We start from the raw sequence: 26,218 nt of genomic DNA on the forward strand, positions 1-26,218 counted from the left end.
CATAGCGAGAGCCAATGAGTCCCGAGATGACGAGAATTTCAGCTTCCACTCTGCTTTTGTGCAAAATAGCAACAGGAGTTGCTCACTCATTCACTAAATAAAAGTGCGTTGACGTAGTAAGCATTTGCTTATTGTTTTCTGAATACCCTGGATAATTCGACATTCGGTTAATTCAGACACTTTTTTCGGTCCCGTGAAATCCAAATTAACGAGGTTTTACTGTAGTATTTACTCACATAATGAACGCACTAGTGTAATGAATGTACCCCCCCTTTTCCAATCAACAAGTGTGTTCTTTCTTTTCCTTGCATACTGGGTGAGCCCGTTTTCTTGGGTGAGCCCACCATGAAAAATCCCGACCGACTACAGTGGAATCTCGTTGATATGACCTTCGCGGGAACTGGAAAATAAAACATATCATGCAAAAATCGTATTATCCGAACATAATCGTATATAGAGAAAATAAATGGTATATAAGAAAAAAGTGCACTATTCCGAAAAACGTATTATGCAGAATCGTATCAACGAGATTCCACTGTAGAGGCTAACAGCTTTGCTGTAAAACTCACCATGGCAACTGAGAATTTGGTCCTCCGCCACCACGAGACGCTGCGGTGAGCGGTGCCCGCGTGGTCGGCCCTCGACGATGTGAGGCGGCGCTTGACCGAGCGCTTCAGCGTCAGGCTCTGCTTGGAGTTGCGTAGAGTGGCCAGTGCGACGGCCTCCGAGAAGTTGCTGTCTGCTCGCAGGATCTGCAGTGCACGCAGCACTTCAATTTTATTTTGCCAGTAATCGGCAGCGTTGTCTGGTGGATTGACATAAAGTCAAACGAGTTTCTGACAAAGCATCAATCGCCTTCCTCAAGCGAGACAACACTCGGTGCAACCAGACAAAGAAAGTGAAAAAATGGATGAAAAAAAGATACGTCCTACATGCACATAATACTCAAGAAAGTGGACAGAAGGACAGCCCCTGCTGCAGCTCCAAAGGTAGCACAATATCACCGATAGCACAACGCGGAGGTTGTGGGCCGAGTTTCCACATTCATTTCAATTTTCCTTTGTTTATTAAACGTATCCCAAATTTAACATGACACTTCAATTCAATATAACAGCAAATTCCCTCTGCACTTTCCCTTTCTTCATCAACCACTGGTTAGTTGCAGGTAAAAATCGAGTTCTTTGGTTCCTTTAATTATCGCTCGTTGCAGAGCGAAGGTTTTGACTCTGGTGGCCTTGGTGACCTTGACTTTGGCATACGAGGGTTTATTACCTAGCTTCCTGCTCCTAAGTTCACGTAACACATGACACCTCACAAATACTCACAGGGCTAGATGTATTTCACATGAACGAATATCCAAGAAAGTGAATGGGCCACAGCTGCCACCACTGTCGCTCAATTTGTAGAGCTTGCACGCATCATACAGAGGTTGTGGTTGTGGTTCCCACCAGTGGGAGCCACATCCACAATTAATTACTAACAATTAATTATCACCCACAAGTAATTAGCACAACAGTTAAAGACACACTAAAGGCTAATATTAAGTCAACATGGACTGAAAAGGTACAATTCCAGAAACCTCGCAGAGCTTATTTGTGCCAAGAAAAGACATTAATTACTGAGAAAATAGTGAGTGAAGGGGCTGCATTCCTCTAGCGCAATTCAAGTAGCCTGCCATGAGTGAGGCGGTACGTTGCTGCATATGTCATCACTGCCTTTTACCGCCATCGGTGAGTAAAACAGCGCCCGAGAGCCGCCGTTAGGTTTTTTTATGCAAAACCCGAGAGTGTGGCCAGAAACCAAGTCAGGACAGAGCTGACAGCATCCCAAGACCTCACAAAGACACAGCATTCTCTGCTGCTTACACAGCTTTGCAAGCCAGCAAACCCAGCACAGCAATATACACGATACGGAAACTACCGAAATTTGAGAGCACAGGTGGCGTGGGGTGGAGCAAAAATGCAGCCTTTTGACTACCCACAAGCAATACGTCATTCACAGATCGAAATTCACACACATGAGTACACTTATAGCTGGTAAATAAAAAAAAACTTACTTCCCACAAGCACGCACAGCGTCACAGTAGAGTGCTAAATATGCGCTTCACCATTTTGTGGATTCATGCCTGCAGAAGCATCCGCCAATCATGGATGGGTGTAGTAAAGTAATATGGGCGTCATTCCACACGAAACGTCCCAGCCCAAAACGCGACCATCGTTGATTTTCTTGAAAAAAATTGGGCTAGATGGCTATTGTGTGAATAAGGTGTCACCAAAGTATTTTGGTTGAAAAAAAATTTTTTTCATCATGTGAGCGCTCTTTTAATTTTCCACAAAGAAGCAATAGTTGGTTGGAGGTGATTCTTTTTTATTCATGTCTGAAACTAGGTGTAATAACAAAGTTTATTTTAGACCATTCTAGGGGCATCCTTGTTTCATATCATGTAATAACTGAATGCATTTTAGAATCTATCGCGTTTATTTGGCTCGGTAAAAAAGCAAGAAATGTTGTGTTTTCAGAAATTTTTTTGCATAAAGTGCGAAAATTTTTCAACTACAATATTTATTCTCCCTTTTTGTATGTTGCTATGGTGTATGCTAAAAATAATTTGAAATACGTAAGGCATACATTTTTTTAGAAAAAACACCCCCAAAGATGGTAAAAAATGGATTTTTTGTGAGATTCAGGCCACATTTAAGCCTTAAGGCCCTCCAGATAAAAGTATGTCAGACAGCGCACTCAGTATGCGCTCCGACCTCTTAGCTTGTGATTTAGAAAATTTTGTTTGAGTAAATTTTGTTTGAAGCGAGAAATAAATTTTTGAAGTCAACACCCAATATCACCAGTAGGTACTGCGTACGTGCCACCGCTCCCCTTGTCGTCTGCTCGTTGTCGGCTGCGCATCGCCGTCTCCCGCCTAGCACACGGCGGCTAGTATATGGGGTGATCAATTTTAAGATTTATGGAATTTTTCAAAATTGCCTGTAGCAGATATAATTCTAGTCCTTGAGCTGGATTGTTCAGAGGTGGACAATACTTGCACGAGAAATGGAAATGCATATTGAACTACTTAACAAACAACTGATAATTAACTTACTAATTGATTACTACGGCACATATTGCAATTTACGAATTGTAGCCTCCGAGTTTGAAAGACGCATCCATTTGAAATTATGGATGCCCCAGCCACATCGAGCACAATGGCTAACCCTGCTGTCTTTCTCTCTCGTTTTGCTCCTCGAGCGAGTTTTCAGTGCTGATGTCTTCACAGCAAAAACGAGGTACGATGACTGACTTAAAAAAAAAAAAAAACGTCATTGTTGGTGCAGATAAGCAATGTATAAAGGGCTGTCGAGGACGCACTGAAACTGCCTGGCCAGGTTGTTCTGTTTATTGTATCTATGCAACATTAAAAAAGTTAACGAGGAAAGTAATTCCTCCATTTCTTTCTTTTGTGAGGCAGCAATTGGCAACTGTAATCAATTAGATTTTTGAATGGAGTAATTATAATTGTAATCGGTCACTTTTTTTTCTGTCATGTGTACGAATCTGGTGACAAGCAAGTCACACACGGCCTTGCTGACTCACGTGGAACAGGTCATCGGCGTTCATGTCATTGGCATTGTTGGCGGTGGCGGCGCGCACGCGGAGAGTCAGGTAGCGCCAGTTGTCTCGCCGTTGGCTGCTGCCAGCGTCCGAGGACGCTGCGGTTGGTGGCACCTTGTCACCCCGAGGTTTCTCCGAGATCACGGCGTCCGGCTCCATCGGGCTGAGGTCATCTGTGTGACCCACAATGGCACATGTCATTTACAATAAATAAATACAATAAATAAATCCCCCTCTGCTATGTCATTTGACCTTCAGGGCATTTCAAAAATTAAATAAAAATACTATAATTCCTTATCACTAGAAAATTTTTATACAATACGAAAAGCAACACAATAATCAGAAAGAAAAAAAAAAAAACTCAAAGGGGAGATGCACAAAGTATATAATTACAAGGTATAACAGGAAATGACAAGATGTCAGGTTGGAGAGGAAGTAGTGCCTACATATTGCTTCGAAGTGTGCTGCAAGTTTTATTTCCGTTGGCAAGCCTTTCCATACCTTCAGCATAAGAAAATTTAATTAACTACCTGCTGTACACACTTAAGCACACAGGAAAATAGAGATTACCAATTCTTGCATGCCTCTTGTCGAGCCATGGGAAAGTGAACATGATATGCAGCATATGCGCCTCAGTATTCAATATCTTGCTTGACTAGCTCAGGAAACCTTGTAGTTCTGCAAAGTAGTAAATTGCAGTATGCATAGTCTCTAAAATTTGTACAGTGAGTAACACTGTTAGGCAAGTTGTGCGCTACAAATAATAAAAATAGATTATCACTTGTCATCACTATCAACAGCAAAATGAATGGTTATCTTGAAAACACTAATCCTAATAAGATGCTAACACAAAAAGAGAAGAAGGGTGCAAGTGGGGTGCTAATAGGCAACTGAACATTTTAATGAAGAAGAGCAGTTTGTTATTGCTTCCTTGTAATGAGTCCCTCACTAGCCTAGCTGGCTATGGACCCAGATGATTTTACAGCGAAGATGTTATACGGTAGAAAACTAGGTGGGGTGATGAAGTTAGGAAATTTGCAGGCACAAGTTGGAATCAGCTAGCGCAAGACAGGGGTAATTGGAGATCGCAGGGAGAGGCCTTCGTCCTGCAGTGGAAATTAATATAGGCTAATGATGACGATGATGTATATGGCTAGGTGATTCGTCCGTCTGTCACCTGTAAGCAGAAACTATCATCATCAGCAATGGCTCGAGCGTCGTCGTCTTCTTCCATAGCTGGATTGTTGGTGCCCCTCGGCGAAACCGCGCAACGCGCTCCTGCCACTGCTCCCGTGTTCGCCGTCGTCGTCTTCTTCCACAACTGGCTCCGTTGCCGCTCATCGTTCCAGCGTAGAAATTTCACTTCTCTTCTGTCGTAGTAATGGCCTACCCAACTCATTTACTTCCTTCTAATGTCATCTAGAATAACGGCTACCCCCGTCTACTGTCTAATTCAAACTGGCCTCTTTTTTCATATCTTATCACCATGCCTATCATATTCCATAACATCACTTGTTGCGCAGATCTCAGCTTTTTTTTTCGTTCTGCAAGTTTCAGCCTCTCAAGCTAACACTAGCAGAATATGCTGATTATATACTTTTCATTTGAATTATAGAGGTAAGCTGCTGGTCACGCATTGGTAATGCCTGCTGTATGCGCCTCAACTCATCTTTATTTGCCCGGAAAGTTCCTTGTCACGATTAGCGTTCCCTGCGACTACTTGACCTGATCCTTAAAGGGGCTCTGAACCACATCTCATGAAAGTGGAGAAATGCATTTGAAGCTGAAAATTTCAGAAATACTTTGCTGCAACAAGTACTTCAATGTGTTCAGCAGAAGTGGAATTACTGGCAATCAAACACGACCTTTGCGGTGTTTCTGTTCCATTATCAATGATTTGCATTGCGAAGACTACGTTGGAGTGGGGCGTGTCCACAACGCTCCATCTACTGAACATCACTGTGGTGCGCAGATCAAATTGGATTGTGGATGTTAACGTAGACACTACTACTTCCGATTATGGCACCTACGACGCGCCAAACGCGGCTGTCCTCAGTGAGCTGCAGCGCGCTTAGCCGGTGGACTCGTCACAGCACGCCGCAGTGGCCGTGGTCAAGCCTTGAGGTGTCGCCACCATCGAAACGACGACAGCGCACCACCGGCGGCGGGACTCGAAGTACAGCTAAGCATTTCTATTGTAAACTTTATTTGTAATGCTTCAAACTAATGTGTACAGAAAAACATTTCTCTTTTAAATGCTAAACTGTTCGAAGCAAACGCTGAAAAGTTTTATATCGTGACAACTTCTCGAATGGGTAATGGCAAGAGAAAGAGAGAGAGTAGGCCGTCTGGACCAGAAAATGAACAGTATGTCGCGACGGAATTCGCCCTTGTGAAATCTACGCGTTTGTGCTCAAATTGAGCTGCAGTTTGTTGAATATTGTGAACGAAGTGGTGTGAAATGTTCAGCTACAAAAGTGGTGGAACTTTAGCAACATACCAGCCTGTGACGGCTCTATGAGGTCGGATGTGTTTCTTCATTCAGCGGCGGACAGCTTGTGTTCACCAGAAATGTTTGGTGGGACTGTACGTAGTATCTTCTTGCACATAAACACTTATGCATGTTACGCACCAGTATATCTCCTGAAACGCTATTCACGTACCTTTTATTTACTGTAAACATCGATGCTTTTATAATAAAGCTGTTTATTTGCGGCAAGTTGGTGTGATTGACATTGTGATTTTGCTCGGCCTATGCAGCAGTGCCAACCTTCAATGGTTCGTGCTGCTGCATAGGCCGAGCTAATTCTGAGTGCCAAATAAGAAGAAAAGTATCTATTATGTGAGCGAGATAAAACTGGGATATACCTGGCCAAAGCAAGCAGGCAGCGCAGCAGCAATAGCAGAAGCAGACAACGCCGGCGTCGGTAGTCTGCTGTGTGGTATTCCCCCCCCCCCCCCCCCCACATGCGTCATTGCGCTTTCGATACACGTTTAACTTTCTAAGCAACTACAAATTGTTCAGACATCGCCTGTCATTTTTAAATTTAGATTATAAGTGAATAATATTCAAAACATCACCTAGTATTAGTACGCAAATATTTTTCTGGTATAAGTGCAACTACCGTTATAATCCAGGTGGCGCTAGCGTTGCCTGCGGAAGCTGGCCCCATTGGCTCTATGCCCACTGAACACACATTGGTCTAGAAGCCGTCTTCAAGACGTCTTGACAAGATAAGCAAGACGTCTTCAAAACCATTTTAAACGTTTACAGGACGTCTTGGAGACGTTCTGGCAAGATATTAAGACTTCTTGAAGACATCTTACCAAGATTTTGTCGGACGTCTTAAAACGTTCGGTAGCCGTCTCTAAGACCGTCTAATGCACCGCCATATTTGGGATATCAGACGTCTTGCAAGACAACTGGTAGACGTCTTAAAGACGGCTAGAAAGCGTCTTGCAAGACATCTTGCGAACGTTTTGAAAACGGCTACAAAACGTTCTGCTGGACGTTTTGAGGATGTCTTGAAAACGTTTTTAAATGCTTTAAACATCTACTTGCCAACTAAGGCATGACCTTTTCTAGCCGTTCGTATTTAGCTAATTAAGCCCTAAATTATTTTACAGTATTTACAAAAGATAGTGAGTGTAAATATACTTAGTCTAAAGTGCAGAAGACGTGAAATCTGAACACGACGTAGGTTATTTCAACACAATGTATTCCATAAAGTTACCAAGTCTTCCCGTTGTGAAAAAAAAGTGAAGAAACAAATAAGGAATAAACACGGTGACTGTCAATATATACACACTATATTAAGTACAACGGATTTGAACTCTCTAAACTTTAGTTCAACACGTAATCTATTGTGAGCTAGGGGAAGCACTAGCATACTTTAAAGTCTCTAGAAGCTGAAATTACGTCATATTACAATCCAGATGGTCTGTCTCCTTCCGATGTCAACTATCCAACGAAATGTTGCGTAGCTTCAGTGATCTTGCTAGAAACGGCATACATTGCCCATTATGGTCCGGGAAGACCCAATATCATTTTACTTACGTTGTCAATACTGATCAAGATTTGCAGATGGAATAATATCAAAGACTCCTGCAACACTATTACAGAAGTTTTCCTTGCATGGATGTTTGGCACACTCAAGAATTTAGATACACCAAACACCCTTCCATTATAGCATTAATTATAAAGAAATTGAGTGTCTCCTTGTTATCTGCTATTAGAGAAATCAATGAGGATGTTCGTATTCTTTGCAATATTGAAAAAAGGTTGGCTTTACCGACAGTACCAATCCCTATGGCCCATTTCTTACAACCTTCCATAGCAACACTGAAACATTGGCAAAGCCACAAAAGCGATAAACACGTGTCAAAGCCACGTAGCCTTAACATAAAGCAAGATTGTTCACACAAATGAATTGCTAAAGTGGTCAAAGGTTTGAAAGAATTTTTAATAAATCAGTAACATGCCACTACATAAGCAAAATGTTTCTAATGCACTTCCTAGAGTTTTGCATTGTGGCTGTCTGTTATAATTGGTCACTTCACAATTCAGGGAACTGACTTAGACATTTCCACAGGCTGATGATGCACCCGCAGAAAATTTAGCGCGTTCTAATGATGCTTGGCCTCAGATTTTGCACCTGCAATTAGAAGGTAAGACAAAAGATTAACAAATATGTTACAGTGAAACTTCGTTATAACGAAACAGGATATAACAAATTACTGTATACAACAAAATGACGTTCCCGCTGAAATCACCGAAGAGATTAATGTTTTTATAACCTCGTTTCAACGAAGTAAAATTATCCTGCCAATAGATACACCAAACTTCAGTTTTCTCCGAAAAAAGAAATGCCCGACCCTTGCAGGCTCGCTTCTGCTTTCCGCAGGGTAGAGCACACATTCCTTGCCGATGTTTAAAACGTTTACGTATTTGCGTTGAATCCACCGTTCAACACTGGTCCTTGTCACCACTACGCGTAGGTGCGCATAAGCAGACTCTAGATCGCCGTGGCAATTCCTCTCACTGCGGCACCGCGCAGGCTAGTTAGTGCAGCTATAGGCGAGGCCTCAGAGATTGCGCCGGTGCAATTTCAGAGGCCACGCCTCCCTGTGTGTACCACGTGCTGCTCGCACATGACGAGCATTGTTGGTGTCGCAGCGTGCAACCTATTCAACCGTCACCGTTTCAGCGGTTTCGCGATGCTGGAGACGACCCAAATAAAAGCGGTAACGAAAGATCATCACATTGAAACAGAAGGCAGCTATCGTAAAGGCAATCGTGTCAGATGCTAAGAAGTGGTGTGTTAAGGACACCGAAGTTTCTTTTGCTGTTTTATCAGAAGTTCAGCGAGCACGTGGCCATGTAGTGGTTCTGCTGGCCGAAAAGCCGTCTTCTTCTATACAAGTTGAAATTTGTGCGCGACATTGCGCATGTATTGCAGTGAACGGCAGTAATGAATATAATGACGTAATTTTGGCTCCCCCTTGGGCTTCGCTATAAAAAGATTTTATTGCATATGACTGGTAAGAGTTCCGACTCATTTATACCGCAGCCTTGTTTGGAAACACTAACTGTTAGAAATCCGACCTAGGTATCTTCCGTATGCAGATGCAATAATGCCATCGCTGCGATTCGGCCTTATCTGTAGCCCCGGTAGCAAGCTCCCGATATACTACCGTGAAATCCGGATTCTTGGCGATAACAACATCCTTGTCCAAGAAGGCCAGTGCCATGGTTGGAGGTTGCCACGTCATCCACAACTACATCGCAAGCGACATTTTTCGTTTTCAAATCATACACATGCTGCAAGCCCTTTTTTCGAAATTGCATCTTTTGTTGATTTAAATGTAGTAGCAGTTTGCGCCGAAAAACAATTCTACACCGTGTCCTTCACATGTTCCTGATGCAACGTGCAGGCAGGAACATATATGCGCCGCGCGTCATAGGTTTTCAGAAAACGTGACAAGGCCTCCTCTTGGGACATGTTGAATGGCAGCGTCGATTCAAGGACGCGCGGCCAAGCGAGGTCACTGGTCAACTTGAACGATGTTCTACGCAACGAATGAAACACTTCCGGGGTAACCGCACTCAGAATGTTCGCGACGTAATTTGAGCCAGGCGCGTAGCCCGGATATTTTTTTCAGGGGTGGGGTTGGGGGAGCTAAAGCACTGCGATCATCCTGACTGTGGTGCTTCGTTCTTTAAAGCTCCCAGGCGTCGGAGAAGCGTTGAGACGCGAATGCCCATAATAGCCGCACGTTCGAAGGATACGCGCCTTTGTTAATATAGGCGACGTGCCAGGCACAAAAGGGAGCAGGGCGCCGGCCTAAAGAAATAGACAAAATTTGGAGAGGGGGAGGGGCGGAAGCCCGGTCACCCACCCCCACCTGATACGCCACTGCCCTGAGCGTTCTGATTTAGAGCAAATTTGCCGGGATCGCCGTAAAATTTTTGCTTTAAAATCCTCGCGACCAGATTTCTGACAATGACTTGCACAGATTACGTCCGAGTGAGCATAACCGGAAATGTTCATTCGTTCCATGAAATATCCCTCGCCTATGTTACTTGAGTGAGCAAGGCCATCGCAATTGTTCTGAAACCCTATGAAGTCAATGTCCCACGTTTAGGCCCGCTAGTTGCAGCATGAACAGGCAGATGTGAAGATTCAGAAGATATGTTCCAAGCATTGTATACAGAACAGCCTGCGCGAATCGCGACTATCTTTACGTCAGCGAAAGCAGTCTCTCTGAAACCGCTTGAAGCAAGAAATTATGTCAAAGAGATGAATTAGAAATGAATCAGAAGTGAAGAAACAATGTCGTTTACATTGCAGTTGCGGAGCACGTGGCAGGCTGAATATGCCACCGACGAGAAAAGGCTTCTATCATTGCTAAAGAAACTGGATTTGAAAAGAGTTTCCCGAATACCTTGCTATCCAGACTACAGAAAACTACAGAAAACTTGCAGTAAAAATGCACAGTTTTTAAACTTAATTTTTAAGAAAAGGCTGATTCATACATTGAAGCACACACTAACTGGAACGCCAATGCATTTCGGTGGACACATTCAAAATTATTATATCGAAACTAGCGTAGTCCTCAAATCTCGTTCTAAGTCGATATGCATTTCATACCCACTAACTACAATGCGTAGATTAAAATATGTGCTGCAAAGTAGTTAGTGTTTATTAGCGCAATTAAGTAAATTATTCGAAAAGCATATTGCTTTCTCGTAACGTAATGGCCGCCTTATCGAGTAATTTTGATCAAGGGTTATAATTGTGCTATCTGCCACAGGCATTTTTTTTTAATTGTTGCCGCTAAAAAAAGACACCATATATATGAACACATAATCCGCTCTGGAACAATAATGCGGCCTGACTTTTCCGCATGTCTATGGAACAATAGGAATAAGAAATGACCTTTTCAGCGGTGCAAATAATTAGTCTTGCGATAACAAAGGCCCATCGTTATGCGCATCACAGGAAACCACTCTCTCATGCATCGGTCTGTTTACCAGCGCTTCAGCTTGCTGATACAACGCTGCAAGTGTTTAAGTTTGCTCAACGCTTGACGCTACGCGCGAGTAGATTATGAGTTGAGGTTATAACTTGTAGTACAAACGCCGATGCGAATTAATTTAAGCCACGCACAGTTACTGGGTTAAATTGATAGTGCGAAAGAAAATTATGCGCAAAACGGCGTGTTCCTGAGTCTGCATCCATGAGCAGGCACCCACAAAGTCGCAATATTTTAGAAGTGCCAACCAGCAATCAATAGATTCGAAACGTGGGTCACTGTAGCTCGACCGAATGCATATTACAAGTTACAATTCACTAAACGGAAATCAAAATAATAAAACAGGTGGCCCACACGCAAACAGTACAATACGAGTTGAAACGTAACACGTTGCAAGCAAGCGCAGTAACACGCAACGGAAAGCGCGCGATTTTACGCAAGAACAATGGGCATCAAGATTCCAGGCGGGAATATTTTTGAACGGCGCTACCGCGCCAGCCAGGAATTGAATAACAATAAACATGCCAAACAAATTATGTCGGCTACGCAAGTTTGCCTGATCGCGTTCGTGATCGCCAACAATGCGGGAATGGTGGGCCACTATAAGAGGAAGCAGCGTTCTGTATCGCCAAACGAGCGACGCTAGTTGAAGCCCTAAAGTTTCGGCATGCCTACAGCAGCAGCTGTGATAAACCTGTCATGAGTATTTGACTCTCCTTAACGTTCAAAAATTATGGGGTTTTACGCGCCAGTACCACGATCTGCATTATGAGGCACGCCAAAGTGAGGAATTGCGGAATAATTTGGACCACCTGGGAATCGTTAGCGTGCACCTAAATCTAAGTACACGGGTGTTTTAGCATTTCGCCCCCACAGGGACACTAACTGTCCCGAACGCATTCCACGAACCATGGATGACTGCAATATAATAAGGAATTAAATTTGTCAGTGCAGCGCTATATCTCGCACGTTGCCAGGATCATCGAGGAAAACACGAAAACGCGTCATGAAAGTTATTCACAAATGGATATTCGCAAGCATTATTTGATCTGTGACAAACATGTATCAACGTTTAATTCAAGACAGCGGCAAGCTCACAGTATACTTTTCGAACGCATCGCGCAAACGTGGCATGCCCATACAAAGGGCATTTGGGGGTAAAAATTCCCAGAAATAAGGCACTTTCGTGCGGTACTCACTTTTTTTGTCCGTATCGACGAGGCAGGATCCGCTTTCCGAGTCAAAGAAGCGACGCCGCGTACTCCGAGGGTCAGCAACGGTCCTTGGTTAACGCATCGTAGACACAAAATGGAGAGCACGCTCTGCTAGTTTTCAAAGACAAAAATAGTTGCAGTGGCTTAGCTCGGCTATGCCAGGATATACGTAGCGTTAGCAAAGGTTCAGCTGATTATTCTTAGCTTTCCTGGTTGTCTCCTACGCTCAACCGCTAATTGCCAGGCAACTACTTCGGGATCCGATGAGTCAAGCTTCTCTGTTCTTCTGCGCTGTTGAGCAGCATTTGCGCTCTCCTTCTCCATGGCTATACCACACTGGCAAAAGCCAGTCAGAAGCGCAGCAGCTCCAGCGCAGTGTCAGACGGCGACTGCACCGCGAGCGAGCGCCGGCGCCAGTGCGTCTACCACGGCTACGACGTCACTCCTCTGGAATGCGCAGACCGGCGGCGGTGAGTCGCGCGCGGCGGCGGCGGAGTGCGCGAGAGGTGCCGGCTCCGGTGGCTCCAGTGCGCAAGCCGTGTGCCATCACTGATCCTTGCGCATGCGCAGCACGGCTCTTTATGTGCCGCGCGAAACGGGCTTGGCTAGGCCAGTGTAGCTAACGCTACAAAATAAGGACGAGAACCGACTTGCCCGAGCAACCGGCGCCGCTTCCCGCCGTGAAAGATGCGAAAGAGGAAAGATTCGAAGGGCAGGTCGTGAGAGAGAACGGCAAAGTGAGGTTGGAGGCGTCGAGAGAGAGTGGTTGTGAAGAGGCAACGGCGCTATGCAGCCAGGGCCGTCGGGCATGGGGGGAGGTAGAAAATTCCAATCTCATCCTCCTTCCATGTCTGCCAGTCACGGCGCCGTTAGCCTTTCGTTAGCATGGAGAAAGGAAACTCCGGAAACGCGCTCGTGTAGAGCGCGCGCACTGAAATGCGCAATGCTTGCAGCGTTAGCTCCGGATAGTTAGGAATGGTGAAATCGACATTCTCAGGAATCGCTACACCGATTTCGATGACGTTTTTTGCATTTAAAATAAAATGTGAAATCAAGTATGGGCTGGAAGCAGATGTTGATTTAATGTCGGCGCTGTCTTTCGAAAGAGTCTCGAAAATTGGAAAGTGTCAAGTTTAAAACTCTGCGACATAGCAATACGAAACGATATCGCAATTTTGTAATGCGCACCTAAGAACACGTCCAAAGCAGACAGAGTAGATTCAGTATACGCGGCTCTGAAAGATACCGCGAATTATCGAAGGTGTTTTATGTTGGGCAAAGCCCTTGTAAACGTTGTGAGAAGTGCACGTGGACTACAAACTTACTTCGAAAGCAAATTTGCCCGCCTTAAGCGCTCCAATCTAGGTAGACGCTGGCATAATACCCCCCCCCCCCCCCCCCCCGCCATGCATCGGCTGTATATGGCTGCACTGAGCTGCTGGCCAACCGTGCGCAGTCCTGGTGACTGCAATATCGGTTTTGGTGCAGTGTTACGAGTTTGTTAAGTGCGCGCTTCTATTGTGAAAAATATTCCAAGTAAATATACAAAGCAAGGTCATTCAAAACATTTCAAATATGTCGCAAATAAACGTTGCAGTATTAAAATTTCGGGCAAAGCTTACTACAATATGTGGTGCACTTCTAAAATCGCCGTGCGGTACGTGGTTGCAAATAATTGGGCAAAACGAACACGTCTAGACGAAATGCCATGATATGCTGCTCTCCCCCCAACGTGCACATCATTATTTATAGCGCCAGTTTTAGCTATAGCTTTTGAGCGTATATAGGTATTTAATTTGAAAGAGCGATGAAATGAACGATTCAGTCTCACAACTTCGGAGTACACGATGGTGAAAAGTGTAATAAGAAATTGATGAAGTTGCGATACTATAGTTTTTTTTTTACGACTGGATTGAACAGCTGACAGCGGAATTTTGATGCAGCTCAATGTGCAGATTGCCGTAGGAGCTAAAAACTGTCAAATAACGCGCTGGCGGGGAGGTTGAACTAGCATCGTGCGAAAAACGCCCATTGTGGCAGCCTGCAGAAAACCGCACAGGTAAAAACCCGATCGATCTTCTGCCACAAAAATATATCATCGGACTCACCTGTTCATCTATCTGAAATTAACGCTCACACTAAATTTGCGCCGCTGCTCAGCGTATAGGCACACGTTTTTCTGTTACCCGCCACGGTAGGTAAGTGGCTATAGCATCGCGCTGCTCAGCTAGAGATCGCGGGTACGACAGGATCGAAACGCAACAACGATCGTGTACATAGATTGATGTGCATCTTAAAGAACCCAGGTGGTCAGAATTAATCCGGAGTCTCCACCTACGGTCTGCTTCATATTTTAGGCACGTACAACCCTTGAATTTATTTTTCACTTTTTCAGTTTCCTCAATTAACGTGGTTAAAGGCCTTAGGTCTTGCATGTATGCTGCCTTCAATTTAGCACATTTTTTACGTTTGCTTCATGTTTTTTTTTCTTCGTGAAATACGTATAGACGCTACGACCGGACGTACAGCGCAGCCAATGGAATTGTACACCTTACAGGATGGTAATATGACAAACCAAAGGAAAGGCAGTGCATGTACATGTTTTTAAGTACAGACTGCGTGGCCAGTATGGGTGCTAAATATATAACAACCGTATAAAGCAGCGGAAAGAACTGAAATGCATATTGTATACATATACCTGGATAAGGATCCGCACAGATATCTTCGAGACGTTTTTACAAATCGTTTTTTAGCCGTCTTAGCAAGATGATAGCTTAAAACAGCTTAACAAGACACCTTCAAGCCGTCCCTCGCAAGACATCTTCAAGACGTACATATAAAGACGTCTTGTAGCCATCTTGAATAGTTGTAGACGTTCTAGTTCATTTTGGCTGGTCCAAGACGGCTACAAAACGTCTTGTGTTCAGTGGGATGGGAATGTCACGGGCTTGCCATGGTATCTACGCTATGTAGCAGACTGCAGCTACATGCAACTGTAGTGTGTATGGGCACTGTTTGCTTTGTGCACTACAGGGCTTGAATGCGTGCTCGCGCTCATATGCGGCAGTCTGACTGTGACGTGGACCAGCTTTTTCCTTCAACAGCTTGACCGACGGATATTAGCCACATCAAACTTGCGCATTTTGAAGCGCTATCAATAAGTCTGCGAAGGCGTCTAACCAGGAACGGCCAGGAGTCAGCACTAAGGCCAGGAGTGTGGTGTGACCTTAAGCTTCGTGTGTTTTGAGGCTAGTTGAGCGTTCAAAACTAGTCGAAATTAGAGAGACCTGATGGCTACGACACTGATAAGCAGGGTGCCCAAAGTTTAATTCCTACGCGCGTGGCTGTAGCCGAGCGTGAGCAGATGATAGTCGGTTTCTTCCGGAAATACATAATTATTTAAATTTGAAAGCATATTTTCACTTACTTGAGCCTGTTTATTAAACTTTATCAATAAATATACACAGTAACTCAGGGGCGGATCCAGGTTTTTTCTGAGGGGGGGGTCAGCTTCTGCCAATGATGATGATGATGATGATGGTAGCCTTTATCATTTACCGAAATTCACGGTTTCTGCTCACGATAAACCCGCGTTTTATACGGCTAGAGCAACACCTGTAGCCCGCCGTGGTGGCTCAGTCAGTTCAGGCGTTGCGCTGCTAAGCACGAGATCGCGAGATCGCATCCCGGCCGCGGCGGCCGCATTTCGATGTAGGCGAAATCCCAAAACGCCCGTGTGCTTGCGTTGTAGTGCACGTTCAAGAACCCCAGGTGGTCAAAGTTAATCCGAAGTCTTCCACTACGGCGTTCCTCATAATCAGAACTGGTTTTTGCACGTAAAACCCCAGAAAGAGGAAGAAGCCCTATAGCTAAGCCAGGTATCGGTTTCTCCGAGCTTATAGGAAAAGGACGTTACCCAATACAGCCATGTGCTTGGCGGCTGTGCCTGATAATACAGGTTGTTCAAAACTAAGTTTTATGGTTTTCGTAAAATTAGGCACTGGGAGGCACGCGAATACCACCTGTGCAAATAAGTTATGTGGCCAGGGGGGCACAAAGTGAGATGATAATTATCGCTGTGAGCAGCCCAATTAACTAAAATTGAACAATTATTTTTTGTCGACTGCAGTAAGTGGGTATGTTTGTACTGAAAACTTAGAGGCAGTCGTGTTTCTACACAGTATCAGTCGGAAGAATTATTCTAGCGTGTTCGTGCTCCGAGATATCCGACTCCAAATTTCAATTGTACTGCGCAGAGTTATCGACTCGACGCGAGAGCGGTTTATGCTTTGCGTTGCTGTGGAAGGGAGGCATTTTGAACATTTTTAGGGCATTGACATATTGATGGGTGAAGTGCTGTCATGAGATTTGTGCATGACAACACCAAAGTTAAAGCGGCAGTATGAAATATTCGTTAGCATAGCTAAAAAGGTTTCTGCTGTTGATGGTGCAGTTGTTGCTTTTGATTTCAATAAAACTTACAATACTTGGAAATCAGCAGTCACTTTATTTGCATAGCCCAAACAAGGACCATGCCCGATCGTCTAGTCCCCATTACGCACGCGCACTGCCCTCCGGCTTCTCCGCTCGCGCCATTATCTCGGCACGGCAGCTGCCGCCATCTTTACAGGCTGCGCGGTCGCGTGTTACGACAGCGGTTACAGGTTCTTAGATTTTTTTTTTCGCCAGCCGTGAGGGGAAGGGGGGCAGTTATTATCTTTGCCAATGCCTCCGCCGCGTTGTCAGACTAAACACTGCACCAAACAGCCGCGTCACATCAGGGAGGAGCTTTGCGCCGATCCTCACTCTCTTGCATGTGTAATCATGCGAACGACAATTAAAATTTGGAGTTGGATTTCTTGGAGCATAGACATGCTAGAAGAATTCTTCCAAGTGAAACTGTGCAGAAACACGACTGCCTCTAACTTGCCTCTAACTTTTGAATACAAACATACACACTTACTGCAGTCAATAAAAAGTTAATTATTCAATTTTAGTTAATTCGGTTGCTGACAGCGATAATTATCTCACTTTGTGTCCCCCTGGCCACGCAACTTATTTGCGCAGGTGGTCTTCACGTGCCTCCCAGTGCCGAATTTTAAGAAAACCATAAAGCTTAATTTTGAACACCCGGTATATCAACCTGTATTGTTTCTTAAAATAAAATTTGGGATGGTCTGTCGCAGGTTCGTTATAAATGCGTAAGCACGGGTCCGTCTTTGGAGTTCTGTTGGGACACCTTGATTTCCTTAAGAAGATTCTTTGTGTTCGGCTGAGACATGCACCTTCGTTTCAACGTGGCAACCACTACGCTGGTTGTTTGCGATATGCGAATCACCACGCATGAAGACTCACGACGCCACCTACAAGAAGAACGATGTGGCGTAGTAGCCGTGAGCGCGAGCCAGCGTCTTCATGTTTTGTTTCCCACGCGACGTCATCCTTTTACACAAGGCGCGCATCCGCTCCCGTTTCTCTAACGACGCGACGCCATCCAAGGCCCGCGCGCTGGCGTTGGCCGCTGCCGTCACGCTCCCCCACATCCAGCCGCTGCTCGAGGCTTCACCCCACTCCGCGAGAACGCCCACTCAGATAAATGGATCCGGCGGCTTCGAGCTTCCTATGCTTAATGTACGACAACAAAACTGCGAAGTTACAATGAAAAACTTGTAGCGTACGAACGGTACTGTGCTTGTACTGTATATTGTTAACGTGTAACTGTGATTACAATGAGTGCTACAGTTAAAAAAAAGTTGCCTATGCGTAGTTCTTAGTTTAGCTGTTAGTTGTTATTATTTATATATGAACACTTCAGCGAGAGATCTCTTTCATTAAGCAGGTTGGTTGCGGAACCGATGACAGCAAATGAGGCAACCGATGACACCCCAATGCGGAACTAAGTTGATCAGGCGCGAAGGCGCTCGCGCGGACATCGGCGTGCTTGGCAAAAGGGACGTCCCCTCGTTCATTCGACGCCACCGACGGGACGACTAAGGCACGGCCGGCGTCAGGAGGTCCAAGGTGTTCATGATAAAAATTAACTACAGCAACTTCGCGACACCACACCCCTACGGAGTACAACTAAGCTTGTGAGCGAGCTACCTTTACTTCTACATGGCTGATACCACTGGTACTCACGAAAAATAATTTTGAAGAATGCGGGTGGCCATATTTTTTTTGACAGGGCCATCCCCCTATCAGCGAGGGGGCGATACAGAAATCTGAGGGGGGGGGTCAGGACATCCGGACATCCCCCCTGGATCCGCGCCTGCAGTAACTGTAGAAAGAAGTGCACTGATCCAAACCCCCCTCTTGATTGACATCACCTATTGGCCAATAGCAGCCGCCTTTTCTGGATGCTTTACGATGAAATAAAGGGTCCAGAAAAGAGTGAGGAGCTGGCTTCTGTTGAAAAGAGAGTGTTCAAGAGAAAGGTGGCGTCGCTCTCCACTTCTGAGCTCCAAGCGACGCGCACGACTGCAAAACTTGGCTGAGATGTTCACAGCAATGTATGCCATCCGCAGACTATGTTTTTTCACCAAGCCTTAGGGATGGTTCAGGACTCCTTTAAAACAATCAGTTTCCTTTACACTGCTCTCTCTATGCTTTCCTCAGTTTCCTTTCAAGTTATAAATTTTTTTGTCCTCGAAGTCAGTCTCATGAGAGCGTATCTAAATAAAATGTAGCTTTTGCCTCACTATCACTGTGAGCGGACACGGCAAGCCTGACACTATGTTTACATGCGCAAGTTCCACTGTAATATGGCCAGCTCACTCATCAGCTCAAGGTACTCAAGTGTGGGTAGTGCCATCGAGGTTTCCGGGTAACCCCGAAAACCTGTGTCACACATATTTCTGTTCTCAAAGCAGAACCTTGCGGGTGCACAGTTGCAGTGAACTACAATATACTGGCAGTGCACTGACCGACGTGCGCTGCTGCGTCTTATCGCACGCGTTGCACAATGTGGCGCTCAATGCGGCGATGTCGTTGTCGCTCGCTATTGGAGGTGTCTGGCTAACTGTGGCTCTAGAACAGCCGTGCTTCAGCTTGCGATGCGCTTTACCATGACGCTCCTTCAGTAGTCAGCAGCTGCAGTGCCGCTGTTACTTGCGACCCAGAATTTGCCCGGTGGAGCGTGGTTGTGCCACTCGAAAAAATTCTAATATACTCTCGTGCTGTTACAGGCAGCAAGTTAAATGATTCCCCTCGCTGCCCCAACACACCTCGACATCCGTGCTGAGCTGTTTCGAGGCTATGTGAGAAAAGTGCGCCGTTCAACTGACCTGACTTGATAAGCATGCGGGGTGTGCGATGCAAATATCAAAATTTTCGAATAAGGATCAAATACGAATACTTAGCTTCGAATATCAAATAATGATATGCACATGCATTTGCTAGCAAGTTGGGTTAATTTGTTATGTTGGAACATGGCAATTGCATTGTCAATGTTAAAAAACTAGACAAGTAAGCCGTTATGCTACATCATTGTGTATTTGGCTCATTTTAAGGACGGCAGAAAGTCAGGTGGGATGATGAGGTTAGGAAATTCGCAGGCGCAAGTTGGAATACGCTAGCGCAAGACAGGGGTAATTGGAGATCGCAGGGAGAGGCCTTCGTCCTGCAGTGGACATAAATATAGGCTGATGATGATGATGATGATGAACTTGGAGCATTAGTAATTCCCGCTAGCTGGCCTTGCCAGCCTGTGCCTTATTATACCACATCAAATGCCCATAATCTCGGAGACATTTGACCCTGTGCCAGTAGTCACTCAATGCACTTGCTGTCAAGCGATAAGCTCAGAATTGGGGGTGGTGGTGGTGCAAAAAAAGAACGAAAAACAATTATGCTTGATCCCTCTTTCATAGGAATTGGTAGAACAAGAAAGTGAAACGTGTCTTCACAGGAGCTGTTGCGTGTTTGTTTCATGAACTCACGGTCCACTACAGCGAAAGGCGCACAATTTGCAAGACGGCGACTGTGTTGCATGTTTGCTTTGCGCGCGGCGTCCTGTTGGTGAGCGACTTCTCAACATGGTAACTTGCCTGCGAGAAATTGATAAGGGCGTTCTAAGCCGTGGGCCGGCGCATGCGTCCGTGGCATAATGGTTTCAATGTCGGGCTTGTGTGCTAGAGGTCCTGGGTTCGAATCCTGCCGTCGGACACTTTTAATAATGTTAATGTTATGATTTATTACAGTAGTTCATTGAGAATTACGAGTGTACAAAGTCACGAAGCCGTTTACACTTGGTTCTTGGCTACACCAAGTCGGAGTCTCCACTGCGCAGTGACTGCCGAAGCGCTCCCTGTCGGCGCTTGTTAGTGTCAAGATGCTGTACTTCGCTTTACCACTCCCAGGTGACGGCATGTCACATTCGTTACAGGAAGTCATTCGTGAAAGCCGACATAAAACACTTTCGTGTAAAAAAAATGTGGGCAGCTTGCACTAGTGGTGCAAGGCTGGAGTAAACAGCGGAGCTGGTGATCGACCTAGCTTCTTCCAGGTTTTACTAGGTTTGGCTAAGTTCTGCTAGGAAATGCTAAGCGCTGCTAGGCACGGTATTACGAATCGGCTTGCCACCGACACGCAGATTCTCGCTTGGCCGCGCGGCGCGCTTCAAGATGAGGAGCTTCTTCTTGGGGTGTCCGGATCTTTTTTGGTCGTCCCATGTCAAGGCTACATGTACTCACCACAGGGCCAACGAGAGTTGTGCCACCGTCGCGGCGACTCCGAGCTTTATGTCGCCGGTGAAGTCATGCCCAAGCTGCGCCTCTACACTTGCCGGGGTGTGGCTGGTCAAAACCTGCCGAGCTACTGCAGACGCCGCCCGCGTTTCCCCAGCGCAAACGCGGGCGGCGTTGGCAGCAGCTCTGTGCGTTGCCTCATTGGTGCTGCTACAATTTCTTTCTCTCTCTATCTCGCTCTCATTTTCTCTTTCCCTCTCCCAAACATGCTCTCCTTCCCTCTCCTTAACGTCCCATGTGAAGGCAACATGTGCACGACACAGAGAGGAGGGGAGGCACACGCCGCTCTGCGAGGTGGTTGCTAGGCAATGCAGTGACCTCATAGCTGGGCGAGGCTTTGCGGCAGGCGGCACTTTTTACGGTTAGCTAGAACAGCTTCGCTGTAAAAAAAAAGCGCCCTCGCTGTCCGCAAACCCGTGCCCCCATGCTCCTGAGAGGCTGCCTTTCCCGCACAATTTAACCGTTTAGTGGCTAAGTGTGCTTTACAGGCAAAATTTCGCTAACAGCACGAAATTGTCACACAATTCGACACAAAATCGCCCTAATATTCTTAGATTAGATAGAAACAAATGTCAAGAGTCGTGTTTGCTTCTGCGTCACGAGAAATATTTTAACTTTAATTGAATATTCATATCCATCCGAATATTTGAACATTTTTGTATATTTTTCGAATCAAATACGAATATTAAAAGTGTAATATTCAACAATATTCCAACTTTTCGAATATTCCCACACCCCTACTCATAGAAGTTGACTTCCCAAAACTGTGACTTGGCTGTAAGGGGCGCCCCACATATATTGGGAGGCTTCAGATAAAATTTTGATTACGTGATTTTTTTTTTATTGCAAACTAAAATCTGATACACAAGCAGTTTTCTTGTGCCCTTTACCCGACTGGCTTCCTTTATAAAAAGCGTGAAATAACCTCCTTAGCCTGAAGCAGAATTGAAGGCTGGGATGACCTGGCACGGCGGCACAAGTATGACTATAGTCTGCTTTGTAGAAGCAGGCAATGCTGTGGCAGCTAGAGAGACTTCTCCTACTGTTTGCCTTTGCAAAAAAAAAAAAAAAATTGTGTGTCGTGTACAAGAGAAAAGGCACACACATCAAGTAATTCTATGCAACATTAAGTCTCACACTTGTATGTGTCGCAATAAGATGTTTTTAGTGCACGTAAGGCACTGCCGATACGAACCTATTTACTCTCAATCGATACAGGGGATACGGGGACATAATGATATGGGGATAAAGGTAAGTAGTTATTCAGTAGTAAGTGTCCCAATTTAAATATAACTGCCCTGTGAAACGTGGAGAGTGAGAATTGCATTATTAAATGCGATATGCACTACTTGAGTAAGGTGAATGTAATTGAGTATGTATGAGTAATGCACTTGAGTATGTGAATGCACTAGTACTTGAGTAGCTCCTGTAGCGTTGCTGCTAAGCATGAAATGACGTACAATCATGGAAATTTATGGAACCATGCTGTTTGTCTCTTTGTTCTCTCGTTCCATGTTTTCTGCAACCTAGTCACATTTTGCTCCTGAACTGTGTGTGTGTGTGTGTGTGCGCGCGCGTGCATGCACGCACGCACACACACACACACACAAATATGTGAATAGCCCTTACAGTGATTCATATCTAGTAGGAACGTCCCCCTTCATTTTCAGGCCATTTGCTGCCCGAATGTGAAATTTGTGAGCTCATTATGAAAAACTGATAACAGGTGTAAACTGAAAAAAATTCATTCGTATAATCTTACTTCACTGCATGTCTTTTGACTCTTAATGTGGTCTTACATTGTGTGAAAAAATTCTTAAGCAGCTTGTACAGGAGAAATCCAGGAAAAACAAGGGGAATGCGGGAGATGGTGATTCAAGAGGATGAGTAACACGAGAACAAGGTGAGAGCAGGAGCCAACGTTTCGACAAGTCCACTTGTCGAAACGTTGGCTCCTGCTCTCACCTTGTTCTCGTGTTACTCATTGTACAGGAGAAGCGAGCCACTTAATTTGTGCACAGGAATGATTGGTGCTGTGTGGGCTTTATGAGGTGCTCACCCTCATTGCTAACTGTATTTGCAATAGTGAATATTACGTGTGTGTTATTTTTATAATTTATTTCATTAAATAATGTTTCACTGAGCAGTTTCTATGCATATCTTTTCTTGTATCTCAGCATCATTACTCCATGCTTTACTTGGGTCTGTAAGGTAGTTATAAATTTTAAAAATCTGAAACAATTTTCCGAATGAGCACTGGAGAGACACGGATAAGTTGTTGCCGTAGGACAAGACGTGATACACGAATCTGCGTGAGGTCCAAATTAGGAGCTAATCAGAATGCTGTGAAATTGCGACAACTAGTTAAATAGGCTGAAATACAAATCTCAAAACTGACTAAAGCTTGCATCAGTGTGGGAACCACACCATGGACGGCTAAGTGACCATGATAGCAGCGCTATTGACTCTATTGCAGTGGGAATCCAAGGTCAGCGATGTCTAGGGTCTGCCGATGGCATGTCTAGTCAGGACTGATTGTCAAATGTTAAGATGCATGCTGACCAAAACGACATAAAAAAGAAAGATGCTTAGGCTCTCATACAACAGCATTGCTCACAATGAAGAAGCAAGAAATCAGTGGCTGGCAGTGCATGCATGAAAAGATTGCACTTTTTTACCTTTTGCTGCCGATATTTGGAGTCGAATCATGCTTCTGTGGTTGGGAAACTGTCCCCGGCATTATGCATCACAATTAAAGGTACCCAAAAGTGTAACACAGTGTTTACTTAGTCTGGTGAAGTGGTTTTTTTCAATATACAGCCTGCACATACATAGATGACAGGATTCCTTATTAGGAGAGTAAATGAAGTACACTTTCTCTCTCTGAATTTTGAACCTGTACTGCAGAGCTTGTAGTTTAGTATGATACCCCAAATTTCGAAGTAATTTTGCATGTTTGCACCCATTCGTGTTCATAAAAAGCTCTCAAAACAGATTTTGTTGAGTCTCTTAGTTTTTTTTAGAGTGTAACATAATCCTTATCAATGGACTATCAACAGTCCCAAGCAGACACTTTTTAGATCTGGTAACATCATGAGGAACCAGTGCGGGAACTTTCGTTTTGGTGTGTTTTTTGGCTTACCAACACTTGGCTCTCGGTAAGACTGCTGTTTCTGGTTTTTTCCAGAAGTGTGATTTAGCAACCCAGCATAACTTACCACTCCACTTGAATGTCCGTCTAAGAGCTCGGTGCACGTCGACAACAATGTGCTCCCGAGCCATTAACACGTGGAGGAAGGAAGTAAGCTATACGAGGAAGAACCATGTCATGCAGCTAGCCTTTGCAAGCCAACTCACTGTGAAATCACCCTCTTTGCCTTTTCTCTCTCAGAAAATCAGCCCAACATGTGACCCTACTAGGCAGACTCGGCCCAGTGTGCTTGGTTCGCAGTGCGTTTCAAGTGATGAGCACTTGTTTGGGTGGTTTGCCAACCACTCTGTGCACATTTTCTCCCAAAATGTTCGGGCAACTTCAGCAGGTTATATTGCAATGAATACATTCTTAGTCTTCTCCATCACACGCGAGGGTTGCAGCTGCAGGTTGTTGTCGCACTCGTTGCTTTTTGGAAGAGCGTGCGGTGAGTGTAGCTAGCGCGGCGGTGGAAGACACTAAAACTCACCCCTACGTTACCACGTGTTGGGCCAACTCACTTGTCTTCAATTGTGCTCCGCAATGCTCCCTCCTAGCTCCTTGCTTCCTACGCGCCTTGCCTTAGCAGTTCCGTGACCTGTGAGACGCGACAGTCGCGTGCCAATCGCATGGAAGAGCAGAGCCACTTGCCTAGATTCCGTGAGGGCAGCTGCCGGATGAGGTTGCGGGTGTGGAAGGGGACGCTGGGCCGTCGCGCCTCCGGGCCACCTACGTCAAGTCGAGACGGGTGGACGTAGCCGTGCTCGTCTTCCTCGGCACTCTCCACTGCACAAAAGGGCCACGCTTTCAGTCGGAGGCCTTCGACAACAAGGATTGATAATTTGACTGTAGGGCTTAAAGTTTCAAGAGAGAGAGAGTAAACTTTATAGATAAGAGCACACGAGCGTAGGTAGCTCTTCCGCTGTGCATTGGGTGGTCCCCTCAAAGTTTCAAGAGGAAGATATTAACCTATGCAAAGAACCATGGTCTATGAGTTAATTGGCTGAAATTTTGAATTACCTTATTTTTTATTCCCTATGCAAAGAAAGAAAGAAAGGAACAAACAAGCAAGTAAGAAAGCAGTCCAAACATACACTGTACAGGTAGGATCAAAAGTTTGGGGAATGCGAGATCTGTGGAAAAGCAGAGTATTTCCTGATCCCGGGCATGCAGCCTGCATTCCTCATGTGCTTACGTGTGCTGGCACACGTGACCAACACAATGCTGCACTGTATTAAGGCTGCAGGCTACAACTGGGCTGACAATCAACTTTCTCGCGAAACCCACACCCTGTAACATTTTTACCGTGCCTGTACATAAATACATGCACACAGTCGTGAGCAGTACGAGAGAGAACACTGAATTAGCTTTCAAGCAATGATCCCTCATGATGTGTGGATTGGAATCTTTGAGAAGTTGATGTAACACGTAGCTTTCCCTTTAACTTTCATGCAGGATATGTGTGTATAGTCCCTAGGGCCTTTTTCAAGGCCATTGGGGTGTGTCCTTTCATATTGCTTGAGAGAGTACATAGAGCAGCCAACGTATATGGAAGTGGGCAGCCCACCCCCCTGCCACTTCCTCTCGAGAACAGGAAGATCATAAGCACTGCTTGATTGACTGACTGACTGAATGATCTTGTGCGTTTAATGGCCCTAAGCAACACACAGGCTACGAGGAACTATTGGAGGGCTCTGAATTAGTTTTGACCACCTGGAGTTCTTTGACTGGCAACACAAGCGCAGTACACGAATGTTTTCTGCCCCACTGGAATGTAACTGCTGCCATTTGGAATTGAATGTGCAACTGAACACCTTAGCCAGGCAGTGGGTCTAGGTCAGAACAGCTCAACAGTCCAGTAAAGCCAGCTTAAGAAGTTGACAAATAGCAATATTAATAATAATAGTAATAATCAACCAATCAACAAT

At 45.1% G+C, this 26,218-nt stretch overlaps 1 protein-coding gene and 1 pseudogene across 1 annotated transcript in view; one reads left to right on the forward strand and one right to left on the reverse strand.

The window, feature by feature from the left end:
* Nucleotides 1-19,655, reverse strand: part of LOC119454236 (transmembrane channel-like protein 6) — a 57,334-nt pseudogene extending 37,679 nt beyond the window's left edge.
* Nucleotides 19,656-21,036: 1,381 nt separating this feature from the next.
* Nucleotides 21,037-26,218, forward strand: part of LOC119454237 (transmembrane channel-like protein 6) — a 69,927-nt gene continuing 64,745 nt past the window's right edge. Inside the window, exon 1 of the mRNA XM_049668000.1 lies at nt 21,037-21,142. Coding sequence (XP_049523957.1) covers nt 21,037-21,142 — 106 coding nt within the window. The remainder of the gene's footprint in view (nt 21,143-26,218) is intronic.

Source organism: Dermacentor silvarum, chromosome 5, assembly GCF_013339745.2.
Source record: "Dermacentor silvarum isolate Dsil-2018 chromosome 5, BIME_Dsil_1.4, whole genome shotgun sequence".
Classification (NCBI taxonomy): Eukaryota; Metazoa; Arthropoda; class Arachnida; order Ixodida; family Ixodidae; genus Dermacentor; species Dermacentor silvarum.